The sequence below is a fragment of the Parus major genome, chromosome 4, assembly GCF_001522545.3.
Source record: "Parus major isolate Abel chromosome 4, Parus_major1.1, whole genome shotgun sequence".
In the NCBI taxonomy this organism is placed as follows: domain Eukaryota; kingdom Metazoa; phylum Chordata; class Aves; order Passeriformes; family Paridae; genus Parus; species Parus major.
The window spans coordinates 24457686-24480030 of record NC_031771.1 but is presented as its reverse complement, the minus strand read 5'-3'; the positions used below and the strand labels follow the sequence as shown (position 1 = coordinate 24480030).

At 39.9% G+C, this 22345-nt stretch overlaps 1 protein-coding gene across 1 annotated transcript in view; it reads right to left on the bottom strand.

Moving 5' to 3' along the window:
- Window positions 1-22345, bottom strand: part of LOC107202786 (transmembrane protease serine 11E-like) — a 42152-nt gene continuing 19807 nt past the window's right edge. Inside the window, exons 4-10 of the mRNA XM_015623731.3 lie at window positions 19922-19989; window positions 16592-16755; window positions 8175-8213; window positions 5999-6194; window positions 4938-5197; window positions 4020-4162; window positions 1-2682 (exon numbers count right to left, since the gene is read on the bottom strand). Of these exons, the coding sequence (XP_015479217.1) occupies window positions 2521-2682; window positions 4020-4162; window positions 4938-5197; window positions 5999-6194; window positions 8175-8213; window positions 16592-16755; window positions 19922-19989 (1032 nt within the window). The 3' untranslated portion in view covers window positions 1-2520. The remainder of the gene's footprint in view (window positions 2683-4019; window positions 4163-4937; window positions 5198-5998; window positions 6195-8174; window positions 8214-16591; window positions 16756-19921; window positions 19990-22345) is intronic.

Below are 22345 nucleotides of genomic sequence, written 5' to 3'. Positions count from 1 at the left end.
TTTTGTTTAAATCCTTGCTAAATCTTAACATCAACAATAATAAAAGGCTTTTAAAAACCTTTTCTTTAATCACACAGTGGCCTCATTGTTTTACTCTAAGGCAGAAAACAGAGTCATCATAAATAAAACACTGACATGGAATATAAGACAAACCCAGGCCAGACAGTTTGCTAAAAAGTTTATGAAAAGTGCATCTGGCTGGCTCAGGACTCCCTGAGTAAGGTAGACATTCTCCCACACACCTCTTGGCTATTTAGCCACTCAACAAGAAAATCTGAAATAAAGGCTGCCTTTCTCATTTTAAAGGTATTGTATTTACATGCCACTTACTGTGTGAGGTAGGAACCAGTTTCTAGGGGCTGTATCTGGGCCTCACCTCCTTATTGTTGCCCCTTCATTTGCTATGCAAAAAGAGATTTAAGTGCAAAACAAAGCTGTAGCTATGAAAGTGAACTATTGTTCATTTTTATGTTTATTTTCAATCACAATTCATTAGCTGATTGTAAAGGACACTTTTCATGATTTTCACCTTCAAAGCAATAAGAGGAACAAAAATCTAGATGTAACTTTTTTTCTTTTTTTTTTCCCAAAGGATGCCTCTGAAAAATGGGGACTTGAGCACTAGAAGAAAACAGTGTGTTCAGGTTATCGAATTCAAAGCTCGATGAAGTTTCTGTTTTGTAAATGCACCCGGCCTGGAGTAAATTCTTAACTGAAAAATAGCAGCAACTCAAAAGTGCATAAATTACAAACTTCATCAATAAATTAAGGAAATGGATTTGCTGCATCTAACTATCCTAACTGCTCCAAGATCCTTTTCTTTTTACAATGACATGGAAAATCTAAATAAAGGTACTACTAATTTGAAATTTTCAGTAGATTTCTTTCTGAGATAAGGCAACTTGTCTTTTACCAAAATTCAAAATGTACACAGAATGACTGGAAGTAGCCCAGTAACAGAGAACCCCTCCTACACCACCAAGCCTTAAACATAGGTTTTTCCATTCATATGTACACTTGTAATTCAGGGTGTGAGTTTTCTAGAAATGCCAAACATTCCCAGGGATTCTGATTACTGGAGAGCTTGTACGGTAGGAAGGCTGAGGAGAGATCCAGTCCTGAGCAGTGGGGGAAGCAGGATGCTTGAGCAGAATTTTCAGCTGTAGTGGGTGCAGCTGCGGGACTTGCAGTTTCATTCATGTCTTGTACAGACTCCGGTGAGTCCTGCATTCGGAGCCTAGGCAGTCCAGTGGCCATTTGAAGACTACAGACGACAGTACTAGAGTGACATTTTGGATCCCCATATTGAAGACCTTGGCTCTAGAAGACCCCCTTCCACCAGTAGTCCACGAGAGGTTGTGCATAGAGGTAGGAGAAGTGCTTAATCAATGTATAAGGAATGCATTTACTCTGAAGTTCTTTAATACGAAATTACTCTTCATCCTCATAAGACATATTCATACTCAGGATCATATTCATTCATGGCAGAGATGAATCCATCAATGAAGTATCAGTAATCCCTTTCTTTGCAGTGAGACGGTTTCCGCTTGCTGGCATGCTCTTGGAAAAGTGTGCTGTTTCTTGACCAAAATAGGTAGTTCCCACTTCATCTGTGGTGAATATTTATTCTTCATTTAGAACAAATTTAAATGCCACATTTCTTTCTAGAGATTTTGTTCATGGGGGTACACTTTTTTAAAAAAAACAGTTTGGGTAGAGCTTGTGTTTCTTCATCTTAAGCATACTGTGTGTTGAACAGAGTAGAACTAGAAGACAAAAGGTACAGAAGCAGCAGCACAATGTTTTGATGAAACACTTCCACAATAGCAACTTCAAGCATCTTGAACTTCACAAAATCCACAAAAGCATTCTTGTTTAAAATGTGCTTTGCAATAAGAACATCAAGCTTTTCTCTTTCCCCTTCCAACCTACTGCAAGCACAGAAATCCTGCTTTTCCTTAGCTAGGACCTAACCTCATTCCTGCCAATCCACTTTCAGTTACCAAGGCCTCAGAGCAAGGTGAGCATCCAGGTTCTCAGCTGGAGTCAGTGCAGATGATAGTCTCTTAACAAGAATAATCATCAAGAGTCCACATTGCTAGAAACACAGCTGTGACAGCATTTGCTTCACTGAAGGAGGAAGATTCAGCTGCAGATGTTGACCACGGCTGAAGAAAAATTTCTTTTTTTTTTTTTTTTCTTTTCCCCTGGAAAATGTTTGCATTTATAAAGCAGGTAAATGGGTAGCTTTCAAATGTAATTTTAATAATGTCAGTTCATAATTTCTGGTAAGGGAGAAAGTTTCACAGCTCAAAGATGAGGCAGACAATTTCATACATTTAGCATGAATTCAGAAGGGGTTAGGATCTCTGACAGCAAAGACAGCGCTTGCTGTGGACTAAGGTTGCTTCAACCAAAATTACATAGGAATATATATACTAAAAAAATAACTTTTCAGAATTACAGACAAATATGAGTTACATGTAGTCTATGTAGTTAAATCCATTTTTTAATTTGGAATTAGATGCCTGTTTTTGTGGTAATCCAGTCACGGAAATAAGTCACTCGTGTATAAACTCCAGGTTTATTTGGCTTGGCACATTCATCTCCCCAGCTCACTATTCCCACGAGGTACCACATGAGTCTAGAGTCTGGAGTAACCAGTGGTCCCCCAGAGTCCCCCTAGAAAAAGAGGAGGGGGAAAAAATATTTAATTGATCAGAAGAGGAAATACAATTCTCTCCATAGATGGGTCTATGCTAAAAGAAAAGTTAACAAGCAGTATTTCAAGAGCAGCCATTTGTGCAGAATTCAGGCTGTTTCTGAAACTTGAGTCAGAAGTCTGTGGCATTTTCCTGTTTGCCAGGGGACCTCCAACCTCTGTCTTAGTAAAAAACCTAACAAAAAGCTTCTGTTCTGTTTTGTGATACACTGCTTCCTACCTGCTTTGTCTTCTTCCTCATACAGAGAACAGAAACAGAAGTATAGGCAGCAATCTAAGACAGCAGGAACCTTTTTTTTTAATAGATTTTAATAGTTAGTAATTTCTATTCTTAAAATAAATAATTTTAGTCACTTTCAGCAATGTTTCAAAAAGGAGCTTAGAGCTCCTTTTGCTTGGAGCTTTCATCAAGAACTTGGTCTTCTAGTTAGATGATATCTCCTTAAGGTATTATCCATTTTTCAAGGCTCAATTCTGATACTGTTAATAGCATGACATGGTAATAAGTTAAACTGGAAACCTTGCAGACTGAGAGGCAATCCTTATGCAAAAGACCAAATTCCACAGCTTCCACCAAAATCATTTACTGAACTAAACAGAATTGCACCCTTCTGCTTATGTCTTTTCAGTGCTGAGCCAGGAACAGAGGAATGAGCTTCCCAGGCTTATCTGCAGGGATTTTCTTTGGGCAAAAAATCTGTAGGACTCAGATTAAGAGTCTGTATAGAACCAGCACTTTAAGAGTACAGCCTTTAAAAATAACATAAATACAGATTATGTTTTTAAAAGTTATCACTATGGAAATATTTTTCTTTGAACATAAGCATTTCCTTGCAGCATTTGCAAACCTGCAGCATGCATGTTTCCTTCCCATTCTTTTACACCTACCTTCCTAATAGTTTCCTTTGTTTCAGATAGTTTCCCTTTCACTGAGCCAAGTCTGTTACCAAAGATCACATTGTAACAGATCTGTTATGATATGATCCAACCCTGAGTTTAATTTCAGTGAGTGACAGTGCATTTTTTCTGGTAATTTAACATTCTTAACCTTCTTCCCTCTCATATCTAGAGATATCTGGTGTTAGTCACTTGAGACATTTAAATTTTAGCTCATGATTAGTATAACAGCATTTAGTGCTAAATGGTGGGTACTAAATGCTATTTCACTTTATAACTAAATTCCTGTCTGAATGGAGCCTATTTAGAGGACTAATACACTGTCCATTAAGATTTGATCAACCAGGTACTGCAGTCACCATTAAAATAGTTTTCCTTTCTAATTTTCAGCTACAATTACCTGACAAGCATCTACTCCTCCTTCCAAGTATCCTGCACACAACATCCTGGGTGTTATGTCTCCATCATACACTTCTTCTCTGTTGCAAGTGTCTGAGTCAATAAGTTTCACTGTTGCCTCCTGAAGAGCATTTGGGGCTGGACCTGAGAGAAAATACAATTTGGGTATTTATCAGCATAATTACTTTGCAGTAGTTAATATACAGGAAGAGTGTTTCATGTCCTCTTATGGAAGACCAACATGACTTGGTTTAATGTGGAGATTTTGCTTGTTGATCTGCCTAGGTCAGGCCCTTAAGGAGAATGTACACAGAATCACAGACTCACTTAGGAGCTGTACCATTAAGACTGAAGTCAAGGTCACATGGTACATAGTGCCTTAAGTGTGAAGCCATATATTTTACACACGTTCTACATAACACAAATGTTCCATGGAACACAAATTACCTAGCACCTTGAGCAGATGATACAAAATTAAGATATCTTGATTCCATTGCTAAATCTACTCTTTGTGTGGTGTGGGAATAGCGTGAACTTGGGTAATTCACAGCTCACTCTCCACATTTACCTGAAAGCTCACAGTTATCTGTAGCTTCTGACTAGTGCTGGCAAAATATTTTTTTTGGTGCTATATAAACATGTGCATGGCTGGACTATCTTTCTTATGAATTTACAATATGAAATGGAAAGGCTGGGAAAACAAGAGTCTCATTTTTTATTTTTTTTTTTGCTCCAGTGGACTGTAGTTCTGTCTTTATCCACTCTACTTTTAGAACAAGAAACTGATGCCTACAATTAGCCAAACCTATTGCAAATATTAGCTTGCTGTCATATCACATGTGGCTACAGAAGTGATATCAGTTCACTCAGAGTCGCTGTTTATGGACTATACAGATTGCCAGGCAGACTCAGGACTCACCATCATTGGTGAGAGCTCCCCAGCCTGTGATGACAGCGTAAGTATTGTAGGGAAAAGTCTGAGATGGCTCTGGCAGACAGACACGGTGTATGCTGCTCGTGAACTCTACTCGTTTGGAGAGCTGCACAAGAGCAATGTCATAGTCATGTTCTGGGTAGAGGTACTTCTCATGGATAATAATTGTCTTGACTGATCGCTTCAAGCTTGGTGGCTTCAAAAGAGCTCCAAAAGTAGCAGTCCACTTCTGAGGGTGAGTCATGCTGAAAAAGGTACGAGTGCTGTAAGTATTTTGCTGTAAATATGTGTTTGGGACTTTAAATTTGCAGAGTACCTTTACTGTAAAACTCCTTCAAGCCAGCTCCCTACTAGACAGCTGTGGCATCCATCCCTTTCCATAACAGAACTGTGGGCTGCTGCTAGGAGAGGGCACTCCTGCATTCCCTCCTCAGCCACGGTCTTGTACTCCTCCCCTGCCCCTTGTCCCTGATCTAACCATTGTGTGGCCATAGGGTGTTATCAAATCCAAAGCTCTTCTGCTGTAAACTCTGCATTTCCCTTACTCTTTTCGCACACTGATAATCTGTTCAATCAACTGCTCCATCTTAAAATACCCTGCAGCTTCACAATTGCCATGCTTTAAACAAAAAATGCTGGGAGTGCATAGCTGAACAGAGGGGCAGGAACATGGGATGGTAACTGCTGGTAGCAGTCTGCAGTGGCAGCAACCCCATTGTAACACGAAGGCATACATTTAAGAAATGTAAAGTGTAACAGGAAACAAATACTCCACCATTTCACTCACCTTACCTTTTCTGCACTTCTTTGGTCAGTACGCCAAGTGACTATAGATTTTCACTCATAAAATTGCCAGTTCTGCTCCCGAGGGCCAGTCTTTAATTTCTCATTGAAACATCCAGCTGATGGGCCTACTTAACCCTGACTTTTCTCTTCCAAAATTGTTTCTCTGGGAAAGAGTCAGGGGTGTGGTGCAAATCTGGAGAGCCACACAACTTGATACAGAAGGGGCACATTCTGCAGCAGATTCTAGGATGGGAACTTACTCTCTGAAGCAGTGAGCTGCAGATACCAGCCATGTGTTGCTGATGAGTGTTGCACCACAGCGGTGGATGTTATTGTACTGCAAACTGGCCTGCCATGGCCAATCCCCGGTCTCTGCAGAAGACAATCCGCCAACAATTCGCAGCGATGAGGATTTTGCCATCGACTTGACGGATCTATTCTGCCGTAACCCACAGACTGTCAGAAAGGACAAAGAGAGTATTAGCTACTCTTCTGTTTAATAAATCCTGTGAATGGCTGTGGGAAACATATGTAAAATTACCACTTACGTTCTGTGAAAATGTATTGACATCGACAAGAAAACATACCTTCCACCAGTCAGTCCCTCCAAATCAGAGCTCCTCATGCACAACCCATGTGTTAGAAGCTTGAATGAACAACTGACTATCATGGAAAGCCATGATGGTCAAACATTCAGGCTTAGCTGTGTGAGCAGCCCAACTCAGGAATCAAAACCTTCACCACACACCCAAGACAATTCCCAAATAGAGGCATTGCTGACTTTAACGTCCCAGGTAATTTCTCATTAGATAAAATATGAAAAAGGCAAAACCTAAAATGGGAATGATCCAAGTCGTGGGTTTTTACCATGCATGCACGCAGATTACATCAGCAAGATGTCACCTAGAGACAAGCAATTGATCACTGCAGTCTGCAAGTGGACCTAGAGAGGCACTTCAAGCAAAGAGCATCACACTACTCCAACCAGAGATGAGAAAAGGCATGGATACCTCCAGTATGGTATGCATCCATGACACAAAATAACCATTTTTGTCCAAACCCAGAGAGAAATTGAAATATACATAGTTTCAACCGTTAAACTCAGGATATTCAGGAGCAACTGAGGCTCCTGCAGAGCTTTAGAAACTTCTTCAATGAAAAGACCTACTTCAGCCGCCTTCTCCCATCCAAACAGCATCAAATCCATCCTACCTGGACCAAGACCCACTAGTTTTCATCCAGGTCCCAATTTCAGCTAGACATTAGGAAAGTTGACACACAGGACTATCCCAATTCATTGAAAAAGAGACAAAGATGAGAATTATTTGCGTAGTGACCGCACAATCCAAACCATTGCTGCATGGCTCGTCTCCCAGAAAGTGACCCAGAAGGGGCCAAAGCAGAACTCGGTAATTCATCACTGAGGAGCTTCCAGCTCCAGGGCCCTTGAAGTCCTCAGAAGTGAAAACCGGAGCAACAGAGAGTGTTATCTCCTCCCTTTCCTGCTAGGATCTGCACAACATTATGTTAATGTTCATGGTCAAAAGTGGCAGGAGTACCACAGCAGACTAAAAGCTGTTCATAAATTTAGAAGAAAGAAAAGTTAAACCACATGTAGAAGTTCATAGGCTCAGTGCAGAGTCTGCCCTCTTCTGAGATTTAAAACCACAATGAAGGAAGTCAGTGAAATCTAAATATACCTGTCCAAAACTTTTGTGCAAAAGACAAACTTCAGAATATACCATAGTTCAAAAGACTGTCTGAACTAACATTTTTCCCTCCTGAAAGCTCTATGTAATCCTCAGTAACTGGTCCTAAAACTGCACAATCCTATCAACCACCTGAGCAGTCAATATTCAAAACACAGGGAAAACACTCAACTCCATTAGTGCCCCAGAACACCAGCACCTACATCAGACCCAAAAAGTGATGTAATTTAATCTTCCATTGTTTGACAGCTTATTGCTAAGGAATTCATCAAACATTCTCAGAGTTAAAAGAAACACAAATTGTAAGCAAAGATAGCTTTTATGACTATTTTATCTCCAAGTAAGCTGACTTCTTTCTCGGAAAACTTAAAAAAATCCCTAAAACAAGGTATCTCTATCTAACCCCTACAGTAATGCATTGAGAAGACCAGTCACATTTCCATATATTTCCACGAGGAAAAATTTTGTGCTGTCAGTCATTCCAAATTCCATAACATTTTCATTTTAACCACAGGATGATGTAACTTCTATACATTTCCTTGTGGTACCTCTCTCCTTTCAATGCATGCTGAAGAAGATGACATAGTCCAAATTTCTGAGAGTAAAAGGTCACATTCCGTAGACAGAAGAAGGAGAAAAGGCTCTTAAGGGCCAGGAAAAGGGACTCTTAACGCTAATTTTAAAAGTTGGAGATGAGACTTCTGATGTTTAAAAAAGCCTCACTTACTGTCATTGAAGATGGCTTCTGCTCTTTTTGGCTCCACATCTGAAACAAACAAACAAACAAACAGTCAGGGTAAGGCCAGGCCAGCACAGACAGGGTTCCTCGTTCTCATGGTCATCCCCCCAACAGTTATTTGAGTACAGGGCACACAGGAGGCATGGCTGAGGGGCTGCTAGAGAAACCAGGGCAGCTTATATGTGATCATGTTCATGTGCTGGCTGTTGACCTCCTCTGCAGTCAGTATTGTCTGAGGACCAGGCTCTTATCTTGCCCATCCTGCTGGCCCTCGTTGTTTCTGGAGTGCAGTACAGACAAAACAAGTCTTGTACTACTCAAGATCTACAGTTTTGTTGGGGAGAAGTTTTTATGGTGGAAATTTTTGAAGCTACTCTATTTTGCAAAAAAAAACCCAATCAACAGTTCACATATTGTACCCAAGACAGGCCCAAAGGAGATCTGGTACTCTGCGCCCTCTTCAAGATCAGAAGGCACTCCACTGCAGCAATGGAAGCTTACAAGAACAGTGGCTCACTCTCCTTTCTCCTATCTTATTGATACACTATTGATACTAAAATAGATAGTTCATAGCAATTTAGTGCATGACACAGCAGGTTCTAGCAATACATTCCCTCCTTTAACAGGCATGCTGTATGTTTACTGAAAACATGGCATGCTGATGCTTGCTGATGGTAGCAAGCATTGGCTCAGTGTTTAAATCTATCCCTTTTCTTCCAGAATACTTTTTCCACTAGAGCTACTACTGTAGTTTCCAACATTCAACACAATTTAAAAAATAATACTATTTTTTTTTTAAAAAACCACTATTCCAATACGGTTTTTTTAATTATATAGAGATTCTATACTAGTGTCAACAACTTTGTATTTTGTGTCTGGATACACTTTCTCAGCAGATCCCTATCCTTATCCACTTCCTTGATTTCTCTTTGCTGCTACACAGAATAATATCCTAGTTTTGAGCCAAACCCACACCAAGTCTGTAGGAGTCTCTTTTGAATGCAAAGGGCTCTGGCTCATACTTGTCACCTGTTGGATTTGTATCACATGTGTTTTGCTGGCAGGCTTGACACTCCCACAGGTATGCAGGGTGAATTGTCTGTTTGCAATCCACCAGTGTCAGATGTGTGCTCATTCATTTCTTAATGTGACAGTAAGCAGATTATGATAGAAAAAAAGGAAACAAGCACAACTCCAGCACATGTACAGCATGTTCTGCAGGGAATATTACAGCACAAAGGCAGTACTAGGGCTGCCATGTGTATGTGCAACCACTGCTTTATTTTATAAGGATGGGAGATGAGTTAAAATTGGACATTTTTAGTCCACAGTCCATTTACTATAGAAAGAACTGAGGTCTTACTCACTATAAAAAAGAACTGTTCACATCATGAAGATAATTACGTTTCACTGGCAGGCAAGACACAACTTCCAAGGTCCTCTCTCAAATAAAAATGCTCACTCGTACTTTCTAAATTCATATGAAAAGAGGAGGAAAACACTAAAAGCACATGTAATTTTGCATTTCAGTAATGCTAGTTGTATTCTGTGAATTTCCATGGATAATATGGTTGGTTCTCTCCTAGAACCCTTACATCAAAATGGAATAATACCACAGAGCAAAAGCTAGGTTGGCAGAGAGATTCAGCAGTGGTGTAAACATTACTGTTTGCTAAACTGTACTAAGGATTTGGCCACTTCCTCTGTATATTTAGATTGGCCAGAAGTGCTTTGAAAAATCTGGCCCTACTTGTTTCTTTCAGCTATGATGAGCAACCAGTGTTTTCCTAGAAATTCATACAGCCTTCAGAACTAGTTCATCATTTGAGTCACACCAGTACTTTATGTCTGGAAACTGGTAAGAAACCAACAAATGTAATTCACAATGAAAGGGGACCTTTTGCCTTTAAGTGCAATATCGACAACAATGTTTTTTAGCTTTTCTCTGGGTGGAGAGACATTTACCACATAATTCATAATTATAAAGCCTGCAGCCAATTATTATCACTTACATTATGTTGCAAAGCTCATTGAGAAGACAAAAGGAGCAACCAGCTTGTTCAAGTGCAGTGCCGGAAGCAATTCAATTGGCATGTTCCCACTGCATTGAGTTTTGCTGTGAGTCACAGGTGCCCTGCAAGGGACCTGTCTATATCTCTGTTTGCCTTTTTATGAGGCACCTAGAAAAAAAGTACAAACCTCACATGGGCAAAATTTTACCCATTGCTTCCACTTAGATTAACTTCTGTGTAATTAGAGAAACAAGTCTTTCCCACACACACTGCTAGTCTGTCCAGCTTGAATATCAGCTTATCTTATATCACTACTATGCAATTGCTATACTCCCCTACCCATCACTGCTAAAGGAAAAAGGCCAGCGATAGCCTGCCAGCAAATCCAGTGCTGTATTCACTAGGGTAGGGTCCCAAACACAGAGCACATGCAGGTATTTGGAAAACTGAAGGAACTGACCCTATTTTCAGATAAGCTGAGCCCACAGTAGATCCCATCAAAAGCAGGGAGCACTTTGCATTACATGATACCACTGAAATTCAGGTTGCTTACTGGTTTACCTTGTTATGGGCTTGCATTCATTTGTTAGCAGCTTCACATTTTGGCCTGATCAAGAGCACAGATGTTCTTAATTTGCCAGCCAACGTGTTGCAAGCCCTGCCTTGAAGCAATCACTTGTAAGGCACGAGAGACAATTTCTCTGCCCTGCTCATTTACTAGTTGCCCTAGTTGTTTGCACTACCAAGAAAAAGCATCAATTAGTAACAATTAAAGTGTCATATCTTGTCCCAACCGCATATGGCTGCAAAAGTAGTTGTTTGTGCCACATTTAGGAAAACAGTGTTCAAGCTCCTGCAGTAAACAAGTTCCACTTGAACCTGCATTGAATACCTGTAAAATGGAGCTTGCTAATGAATTCAAGCTTGCTTAACTATAATTATAAATGAATGTTTAAATTAAAATCACACCAATCTATTGAAATGCAGCTTAGGGATTCCATCTCTTGGAAGAGGGCTCTGTTCTCCAAATGGACAAGCAATTTTGTTAATACAGTTATTTTACATATTTATTAAACAAAATAACTCTAAACCACACTTAAATTCTTAATTTCTGGTTAACTTGCATTTACTATTAAAGGTTAATAAATTATCAGTAAAGAACTTTTTTACTCCTCAACATATGTGTTTGAGCAAACATGGAAGGAAGTGCTCATAGTAAACTGCAGAGTGAACAGGACATCTTATCGGTGAGAGGTTCAGAGGTACCTGTGAAAAAATGTGCTCATTTTGCTAGATCTATAAATAATATCATTGTCACTGCATCAGAGGAACTTGTCGTGTGTCCACTGCCTCATTTAATTTTATCCACAGACAAAATTAACGTAACATAAACAGTGTTTATGTTAAAAGGAAAAGATCAGACTGAACTCTGTGACATAAGTGTATCAGACATTATATTGACATAATGCAAGCAGGACAAGCAAATTAATTACTAGGGGATATTATGCATTTTCAGCATAAAAAGGGCCAGAGATGGCTGCAAAATTAAAGATGATGAATGCTTTAAAAATCTGATGCAGTTTTATCCAATTATATAATTTTTCACAGGTGTTGCTTCATAAAAGAAACTTACTTTTTAGTAAGTTTCTACACCTATAGATTTTCTAGATGTGAAAACATAACTTCTAGTCTCAAAAGCAAATTGTTCCATCCTCTACTATATCAAGTTCCCACTTCTTGCTTGTCTAAGATATTTTTTTCACACAGAGAAGGTAAGATAGATATTATATTAAAATGGGTATGAATGGAGGAAAGGATTGTAAACAAAAATAAGAAAGAGTATGTGCTTCAATACTCGTAACACATTCCTGGAAATGCATTTGAAGCACAGCTTTGGGAAATGCACCAGGGAGCAGAGAAAGCATTTTTCCCACTGTCCTTCACCACATTTTAATAACAACTTTCTCAAAAGGAGAGAGAATTAGAAAATTTTTAGCTACCTCAGAAAGAGGGGCCTCACCCAGTGTTATGGAGGGTAACAATTGCTCATGCAGACAAGAAGAGGATCACTGGCGAGTTTCAGTAGGTCACCAGGGGCAGCTGAGAGGAATGTCACAGAGTGGGTGTCCTGCAATGTAGACAGAGGTGGGGACAATAGCTCTACTCTAATGCTCTTTAATTACAGTAAAGACCACAAAGGTCTGAAGTACTGGGGGAAATGGGAATGAGAGCAGCAGATTCAGTCGTGTTCCAAAAACTGTACCCAAAAGGAACTTCAGAAATTTCCTGAAAGATGGCAAAATATCTTTCTGAGCTTTGTGTTCAGCAGGAAAGGCATGGTCTTGTGTGGTTACAGAGTTCATACATCCTAAAATGTCTCTCCACTAACCTTCCAACATTCTTACTGCTGTCTCAACAGGAATTACCTCTCCAGATTTATGCACTCTTGTAGAAGTAGCAAAGCACGGCTTAGATACAGGTGGTGCAATTCTCATTCCTTCCACAGAGTAACTTGATAGAGACATGACAACTGCTTTCTGCCTCTAATTGTCCCTGTCATCCCAGCTGTTCCCTTCCTGCTGATGTTCACTGCACCTGTCCTCACATCTATGACTCCCTCCACTCTCCCCCATCAACATCTTAATCCTGTCCATGAGGCAAGAGATAGCTCCATACCTCACAGCGTATTTCCAACTCCATCTGGTTGTCCTGCAGCCCAATAAGGGATCTGCTATGTACCAGTTCAGTAGCAAGTATCCAAACAGATATGATTTTTAGCATTACTTTCCTTCCTGACCTACACTCATGCCCCAGCTGCAATCAATAACTCACTACAGTAAAGCCAGCCCAAATTGCTCTGGACCTCTGCAGTCAAGGGAGGGGAAAAAACAAGGTTTAAGGAAGAAAATCAATTAAATTAATGTATCTGGGTCATGAGAAGTGAGGTTAAGATGACTTTCTGCTTAATTCCTTTATCGTAAGCATATCCTTGCACACTACTAATTTGAAAATACATTTCAGTCCCTCCCATTTCAGTCATTCCCTCTAGACTCTTTCTGAAATATACCACCTTGTGCCAAACTAGTGATCTCAAAGTGGAGGAATATGAGACCTCCACTGTTTCCCAATATACAGATTCATGTTCCATTCCACTCCCCAGAGATGCTGTTGTGGCTGATAAAGTGCAAATATCTAGACTGCTCCGCATTATTTAACATGGAACATTCCTCATCAACCCTGTCAGACACTCATCTGCATGACTCCCACAGAAGACTCAATAAAGAAGTAAGAATCTGTCTGCCAGGTTCTGTACTTTGTAGTTGTTAGGAGATTTAGCAAGCCCCAGATTCCAGATAAATAGAAACAATAACAGTTGGCTTGTTGATTAAAACCAATTCATGACTCATTATTCATGGTCAAAACCTTTGGCTGTGCAACAGGTGGGAATACTTCCTACTCACTTTGAACAGTGCCAGTGATCTTGCAACCAGCTGCTTTCTGACGTCAGAAGTACATTCCCAAAAATACATTTTGGGATACTTCCAACCTACCTGACAAAGGGAAATAGTCTGGCAAGCTGCTCTACGCTTTACTGACGGATCCAGACTGTCAGGTGACTACTTCTAACCAAGAAACCCTCAGGAAAATAAACCAGCCTTGTAGGAGATCTCTTTGTTGCCAGAACTGTACAGAAGGCAAACTGCAACACCTTCTTTCAGTGCCAGTGGAAGAGCAAGTCTTAACATGGGTGTTGCCAAGCCATCTGACACTTTGATATCTTACTTTGATTGCCCTTGCACTGCTCTTCAGGGAAGGTAGGAATTAGTTTGTTTAGTTCTTCACTGAAAAATATTTGGGCTTCTAGTGGGGTTTGTACAAGCGCAGAGAATTCTATCAGTTCTTATTCTCTATCAAAATCAGAGGGAATGTCTAGATGTAAGCCATCTTTGACCAGGGGACTCTGATGTCTAGCTAAATAAGAAAGCAGGAACTTCAATACTTTTGAAGGTACCCTGACAAAAATGTATTTTTGCAGTCCTATATAGGGAACATCTACAGTTTAGTGACAGACAAACCAGACACAGTGTTATGTTGTTTTCCTTGAAGTTTTGCACATTTTCTATTTTTCACATATGTATGATCAAGCTTCTCTCTGTTCTGGAAAAAAAAACTAACTAAGAATATATATTGTCTGTTTAGAATTTATCCCCTCTTTATTCCCAATCCTCAGGAATGCAGAGGCAAAGCAGCTTCTATTCCAGTCTGGCAGAATCCTTAGTGTTGTAGTGCTGCCCCAAACTGCAGCTTGAAGGTCCCAAGTGTAGCACCCAGTTTGGAGGAGCTTGTTGGAGCTGATTCTGAAGGCAAATACTTGTGAGTGAAGCACAAGTTGAGACATGGTGTTGAACAACAAGGTGATTATTTCGGGGGAGGAAGACTTAAGGAGGTTCCCTTTATCAGACTCCCCCTAGCATGAGATATAAATAAGTACCTGACCTGGATTTGTTCAGCTAGTGAGCTATGCTTAGCTAAACTAAGCTATGTCATAGCCCATAAATTATAATCTTTTTATAAGTTGGTTGGAAAGAACAGGTTAATGACTTTTTACGAGCCACTATGAAAATGTCATTCTAAAAATGCCTTAGGATGAATAAGGATTCCAGTTGGCAAAAAGGTACAATGAAGCAAGATATAGAAAGGTGTCTGAAGAGCATGGAAAAAGTCTAGGGCTTCTTAGGTTTTCATGGATTAAATACTAATGGTGGACAAGATATTTCAGGAGGGGAGAGAAAAGTAGAAAATGCAAAACCTAGATTCTTCACTGGACCTCTAGGACCTGTTGAAAATTGTCACTTCTCCCTGGTGTGAGGAATAAGGTTTATAAATTGAGACCAGCAGCTCCTCTAAAAGCACATGATCTCTCCATTCTATACTCTTCTCCTGAGTCAACCTGTCAACACCATTCAGGAGCTGGCCTAAGCTTCATAACACTGCTGAAATCCTATTAGAAAAGAAAGATCAATGTTGGTTTTTTTGGGAGAGCCTTTTATTGTTGTCTCTTAGAAATGCCAAAGTATTGTTTATGTTCCTTCGTATCACTTGTAGCACTTGCACAATGCTAGTCCTGTAATGAAAAGCTGACCTGTCTGGTCAGTGTTTTATGGTAAGGCTGGGAGAGCCAAGAAAAGCAGCACAAAGTTTGTCACACATCTTTGATAAGATGCCATCTCTTAGTGAGACTATTTAATGAAAACATTGCAATTCAATTGTATTAGCCAATTTTTTTATTAGCTATTAGTGCATTACTGTGACAATCCTGGGGCAGTTCAAGGTCAACTAAAACAGTTTTGAGTTGCTTCCCACATTTTCCAGACTGAATAAAAGCAGCTTGACTTGATAAGATCACAGTCCATTTTTAACAATAATTTTTGTACTCTTTCCAATTTTATCCTTTACGTAAAGCATCAAATTAAACTGGAGTCAAAATTCACTAACTCATGACCCAACTGTGTAAGCAAAAAACAAAACTCTTTGAATCTCTCTGAGGCCCACACACTGGAAGAATTTGCATGTTCACTTTGTTGAACAGGAACTACTGGCATATAAACAACGCTGCAGGGAAATGGTGATTATTTGCCCAGAGGGATGTCAGGATGTTACCTATCATCCTGAGCCACTCCAAAGGGGAAGGCTGTTGACCCATCAAGAAACAATGGGGGTGTGACAGCTCATATTTGAATTTCATTGCATTACCACAATAAAAATATGCGCCCAGTTCAAGCACCAAGAGGAGGAACAAGAAGTTGCTTCTGCTCATTTCTGAGTGGGAGGAACTCTGGATCCATCCAGCATGGAATCTGGCCTAGGTTTCTTATTCTCTAAATAGAGTTGTCTAGCCTCTGCAGATTTCTGCTGGTTCAAGTAGTCCAGTGTGGAATAGCAAGCAGCAAGCCCCCACCTTATTACTGTACTGTCACCCTTGCACTTAGGAATAAACAGTTCTGCAAAAACAAATGGAGCAAGTATTTGTACCTACCTATCAGCCAGCAGCTCATTCTTGAAAAGTCTGACACCCAGAAAAATTGCTTACTGTATTTAATTGAAACCAAGACAGAGACAAGATTCTAAGTCTGCACAAAAATTCTGTAGCAGAGCTGAAGTGTAGAAGATAGTGCAGTTAATGTTCATATCCTGGAGATTCATGTCTGCTTCATGAAGAAGGGGGTAGAATCCCTAGCTGAGAAGTCAAGTAGATAAGACCATTATGCCTTTCTTTCCCTTTCCTCTGGGAAATTTGCAAGGATTTTGATCCTCCCACCAAATATTATTTTTTCAGTCCCATAAATCAGAAAATGGAATGAATTACTTTTAAAAGAAATTGAATATACTTACTTGAGACGGTAGAAGATCGGACATTTATTCGCAGAGGTCCTGTGTATTTTTTCAGGCCCCTCCGTAAGATCTTTCCAACTCTTTCCCGCAATGCTTCTCTAGAATCCGTAGAGGAGAACCAGAATGTGAGCAAAGCCTCTGCCATCACACCATCAGTATCTGGGCTACAAACCAAGGAAAGAGTCTCGTTACCTTCAGCCCATTTCTGCCTTTCTTACCTTTTATCTTAGCTCCTCTAGCAGTGGCAACATAACATAAAAGATTATATACACTTTCAAACTTGTGAGAAGAAATTTCCAAAAGAAATCCAAGAACACTGAATGGTCAAATGCATCATAGGCTAAAAGGTGGAATGATGCTTTCTGTGAACAAATGGCCAGGCCAATTTTATAGCAGTCTGAAAAGTAGTTGCTGACTACATGCCCTAAACAGAAGAGAGGAAGGAATGAATTGATGTGATTGCAATGAAAAGCTGGATAAACAGCACTTCAGAAACTTGAAGTAGATGATTAATGGTATCTACACAGACCTTTCAACAGTCCTGTACATACACAGAAAAACAATTTACAATCATCATCTAAAAGGTACTTGGACCTTTTTGGGAGATGGGGAGAGACAACACAATCTATTTCCACCACAGCAACCTCTTGGAGAATGTTCCAAATAACCTCATGTTGTGCAACAATAAATGAAACTTGGCAGCATGCCCACAGTCTATTTGTTAAAGTCAAAGAGATGGATCAGCAGCACACACACTGAGACATAAAATTCCACAGTTTTAATGTAAGATCAGAGGAAAGAAAAGGGAGAAAAGTCTTGTAACAGGTTGAATTCACCTGGTAGTAGTATTTCTTTTTCCTTAAATCATCAGATACTGCAAGAGATGGAATGATAGACTACAAACATCAGACAGACTAATCTGGCATAGTAAATCTTGCTCTGTACTTGCAGATGGCTTATCCCTGGTCATCGCAAAGGGAAGGTAAGAGCTTACACCAGGAACCTTCTCTCTTGTGCCTCCTCCCACCTGAACCAAGAAGCAATGAGACACAAGCCACAACAGATGAAATCACAGTTACTTCATACAGGGGGAGAGCTAAAAGCAGGTTGCTCTGTCTTTAGATAGGATAGGAAAAGAGAAGATCTCCTAGCTATATCTCACTGTCTTGAAAATTTGTAATTACATAAAGGAAAAATAGAAGACAGCAGCTTATATAGAACTCATGCAATCAGGCTTTAATCTTTGAAAGGAAAACATACCAAATTGAAACAGATATTCTGATATTTCCAGTGCAGGGAAAGAAAAGGCCATGTGTTTTAAGCACCCCAAGGCATGCCAAGTGGTTCATAGGTGAGCAGAGACACGCTCCTTGCCTCAAGGAGCTCATAATTGAGACTGAGATGTCATATATGAACGTTTCAATGGACTGTTTTTTCCATTTGTTCAACTTCAGCATGATCGTCGCTTCATTTATTTTCCATATATTATCTGATCCAACTGTGGGTGTTGCTCTGCATTTCTGAGGTGTTCCCTTGCCTCTCCCCCCACTCCTCTTCCTGTGCTGTGCCACACTGGAATTACCATATCAACTCTTGCAAGCACACCACACCTTTCGAAACCCTCAGGTAAGTACTGCCCACCTTGATTCACTTATTGTATAGCAGAGATCCAGAGCCAAGGACACCTAGTAAGATTAGTACTGTCTTTCTCAGTGAGCAGTGGGCATTATTATTAATGCATTACTTATACTGAGCCAAAAGATAGGCACAGTCCTTTCCAAGTAGATTCACAACCATGACCCTGCTCAAAAGAACTTGGACTCTGAGCCCTTGAAGAGGCATTAAGAGTGTATATCTGAAAAAGCAAGCAAGCTTTGGCGCATACAAATCTTGCATCCAACACAGCAAATATCACTAGTACTTCAGTCTGTCCTTGGGAACAAGAAGTAGTGAACTATATATTGGCCTCTCAGATCCCTAAATCACCCTATGCTTGCAACACTCTATTTCAGTATCAAAAAATATCCTTAAAGCTACATTCCAATAATGACTTGTGTGTAACTGGAGATTAAGCTAAGGTAGAAGAAGAGGCAGGATGTCACAAACCATGTAAGAACAAGGAGAAGCACATTCACAAGGATTAGATCTTTAGATCTTAGTCTTGCAGCTTTAGTCTATGATTATGAAGACATTCAAGGTTTATTTGCAAAGTGATGGGCACTATCACTCAGGAACAAGATCTTAGTACTACAATTGACGGTTATAAAAAGATCATTTGCAGCACTTAACAGTGGTTAAAAAAATCAAATCAGACATTATATTTCATAATGTCATAATCAGACAGTTGAACAAAGAGTAAAAGAGGAAAAAAAGCTCTACATTGCTCAGTGATAATCTCTACTATGGGTCTGATCCCTTCATCTCAAAAAAGCAGGAACAGCAGACCTGAGAGATATATGGAACAGGATTATAAGAAACAGTTTGAATGCAAAGAACACTGAGTGGACTGGGATTTCCAACTGGAAAAAAAAAAAAGAAAAAAAAAAGAGAAGAAGAGCAGATCTTATTGAATATGGGAGAGAAAAAGGATATGATGGGAGTGTCTGTTATCAGTAATTGCATGAAGAGGAGGGGTAGTAATCAACTTCTCATCATCTCTTTCATCACAAGAGCTAGGGGTCATGGAATGATCCAAAGGAGGTGGTTCTTCACAAATATCTCCTTCCTAAAGGGCCAAGATTTCAAGAGTCCAGGAGACAACAGACAAGTCATTGGGAAATAACGCCACCAAGGGCTGCTAAACAAACCACAACCACTTCAAGAACTCCCAAGTGGTAAATACCTGGAGGCAGGGAGCATACCAAGAAGCAGTTATCACACATCTGTTGTGCTGCTACTGCTCTCTGGGCACCTACTTATGCCCATTCTTAGAGCCACAGAGATGAGTGGGACTTTCTGAGCCAGCACAGCCTGGTTTTACTTGACAAGCCCAGCTCACCACATTCTAGCAATGCTAGAAATGACATTTGCATTACAGAGTAAGAAATAGTTTTGAAAATCCTTTTTGGTTTCAGATAGCTTTAGTTATCTCTGCTTTCATAGCTAAAACTTGCTCTAGATCTGAACACAAACTTTCTGGAATTTGGACTGACTGAAGAGTGTCTTCTGCATTAAGATCCAAAGGAGAGCAAGGCTCAGAACCAGATTATGTTCAGTTAGGAATTATGCTCTGGTTTTACACACAGTACACTTCACTGAATCAGATCTAGCTGGGCTTGTTGTACATTTAATTTTATCTCAGCTGCGTGCATTTATTATAATCTCACATACCTCACTCTGATTAAGCGTGAACGGATGTATTTTTTCCTTAAAATGGAATTGTAAAATGTCTTGTCGATCTGTTGAAAAAAGAAAAATATAAGATAACAACAAAAAAGGAAGGAAGCAGACATATTGCTGGAAGGAGCATTCAGAGAACAGCATTCACTTACAAACTCACAGCTTACAGATCCAAGAAACATAATGCAGCTCAGCCTCTAGATTACATTTGTCACAGACATTTTCTAATCATTTCCCATTTGACCTAAGGGACATCATAAAAAAGCAAGCTCATTTTAATAAATGTCCTATGACTACATCAGTGTGCCACTGCAGTGCTGTCTGGGCCACTCCCAAGTGTAATGAGAGATACATAAACATCTTTGGAACACTCTGCTACAGTCTTCCAAAGCACAGCTTCCTAAAGACTGCCCACAGAGCAGATACAGCATGATGTGCTCTGCAGTGCACTCAGCCTCTCTTGTAGGGGTCCTTTCTAACACAGAATTTACCCTTGGTCTTACAGAAATCTATAGCAAAGCCACCGATAATTTCAAATTATTATTTGATTATCATATTCCCTTATCACCCTTGTGATGCTTGGACAATCATCAAGCAATTCTTATCAGAAACTGGAAGTCTTTTCCATTCCTAAGGAATCGATCCCCAAATAACATCTTTACTGGTTCCTGCTTAACCACATCCTGTCAAGATGTCATCTCAAGATTGCATGATCAGTCTGAGACAGCTCAGTGTGATATAACAAGGCATGAAATTCTGCCAGGAATGGCTCAGGATCACTGAAGGATTGAGAAATATCAGAGTCACTGGTGAGTTATGCAGCAACTCCTCCTACCTACAAGACCCAGTAAATTGAACATATCCTGTAAACATCAAATGCATTACAGGAAAAACTGCACAGAAACACTTTACAACATCATGTAAGCTGTCTTTTTTTCAGTTTCTAGCCCTTAGAAGCTGTCTATTTTAGCCAAGTCTCAAGATGTTCTGTTTCCCAAAGGAAAGGGAAAAACAATGTTTCTCAAATTACTAGTATGTTGAAATATGTCAGATACAGAAATAAGCATGTAAGCATGAAATCTGTGGGTGATTCCTCCCAAGGAAGACAAATCCCCCATTTTCCAGCTTTGGCTGTCACAAGATGAAGCTTCATGGCATTACACAGGGATATTGAAGAAGAATAATTTCAAGGTGAAGACTGCACAGTAATTATTTTAAGGTTGTTTTAAGCATACATTAATAAGGAAAAAAAAGAAACATTTTTAATGGTCATGCATTTAGCTGATGTTTTACCTTGCTCTTAGTGGCAGTTATCTGCAATTAGTTTGGCATTTGGAACAGACAAAATTCTATGGAAAAAGACATCTCAACTGCAACAAGCTACTGTCAATATGCAGAACGCATTTTATCCTTTCACTTTGTAGATTGCCAGCTGCTACCACTGCATTTTATGATGCATCTGGTTTAAAAGAGTTTTATTTCCTATAACTCTGCATCCTGCTCCACCACAACCTCCCCCCGCTATTGGAAGCAGTTGCCCTTAGACAAAACAGGGGTTTTTGCTTTGCTTTTTTTTAATGATAACATTTGCTTGTCGTTTCTGTTCCAGTGTTAACTGCTTCACCAGTGATTGTGTAAGCAGAAGCATGTGGCCTAGCAGCACTGCCAGCTTTGTGGCATGCAGTGGCATGTGCTGTCTTTGGCTACATTATCTTTGAGAACTTTTGAGATGTCTGGGATGGTGACTTCTTTGCGGTGTTCTTTGCAATCAAAAGAGAGCCCTGAGCTGGGCTGAGATGCACCTCCAGCTGCTGCATTGCTAACAAGTACAGTGAAAGCAAAGTGACTTTCAGCTTGGGAGTGAAGAGGGCAGGAATTCGCAATCCCTTGCAAGACAGGGTTGCATCCATTTGACATTCCTAAACCCTTTATCTCCTCCTGGAGAGTAATGTTTTCAAGATCCCTTACTGTCTCTGATGTCAAGTGTTTTTGCTATACTTTCCACCTGCACTTCTGCAGCAGATTCAGGGATCCTTATTTCTGTCACCCATTCTCTTGTGTATCTTTGTTACAGCCTAAGCAGCTTGTGTGATTGTGGTTTTTGTACTCTCAACATGTTCAGCTTTCTCCTGTTCTCCTCAGTCTGGGCCACTTCCAAGATGTTCCATACAGTTTGGTTAGGAACACCGTGTGCTCCAGCAGAGACAAAGACTTCCAGTGGTGTCTCACAAAACACAACTACACAGTTTTTAACAAAAAGAATCTATGGAGTCCAAATGCAACTAACTCAACAACAGACACTGTTCTCAGAGCATTAAATCCAGAAGGCATGTTAGTTATTTTCATGGGGACAACAGGAAGCATATGATTTAAAATTATACTAAATTTAAGTTACTTCCATTCTCTTTCACACTT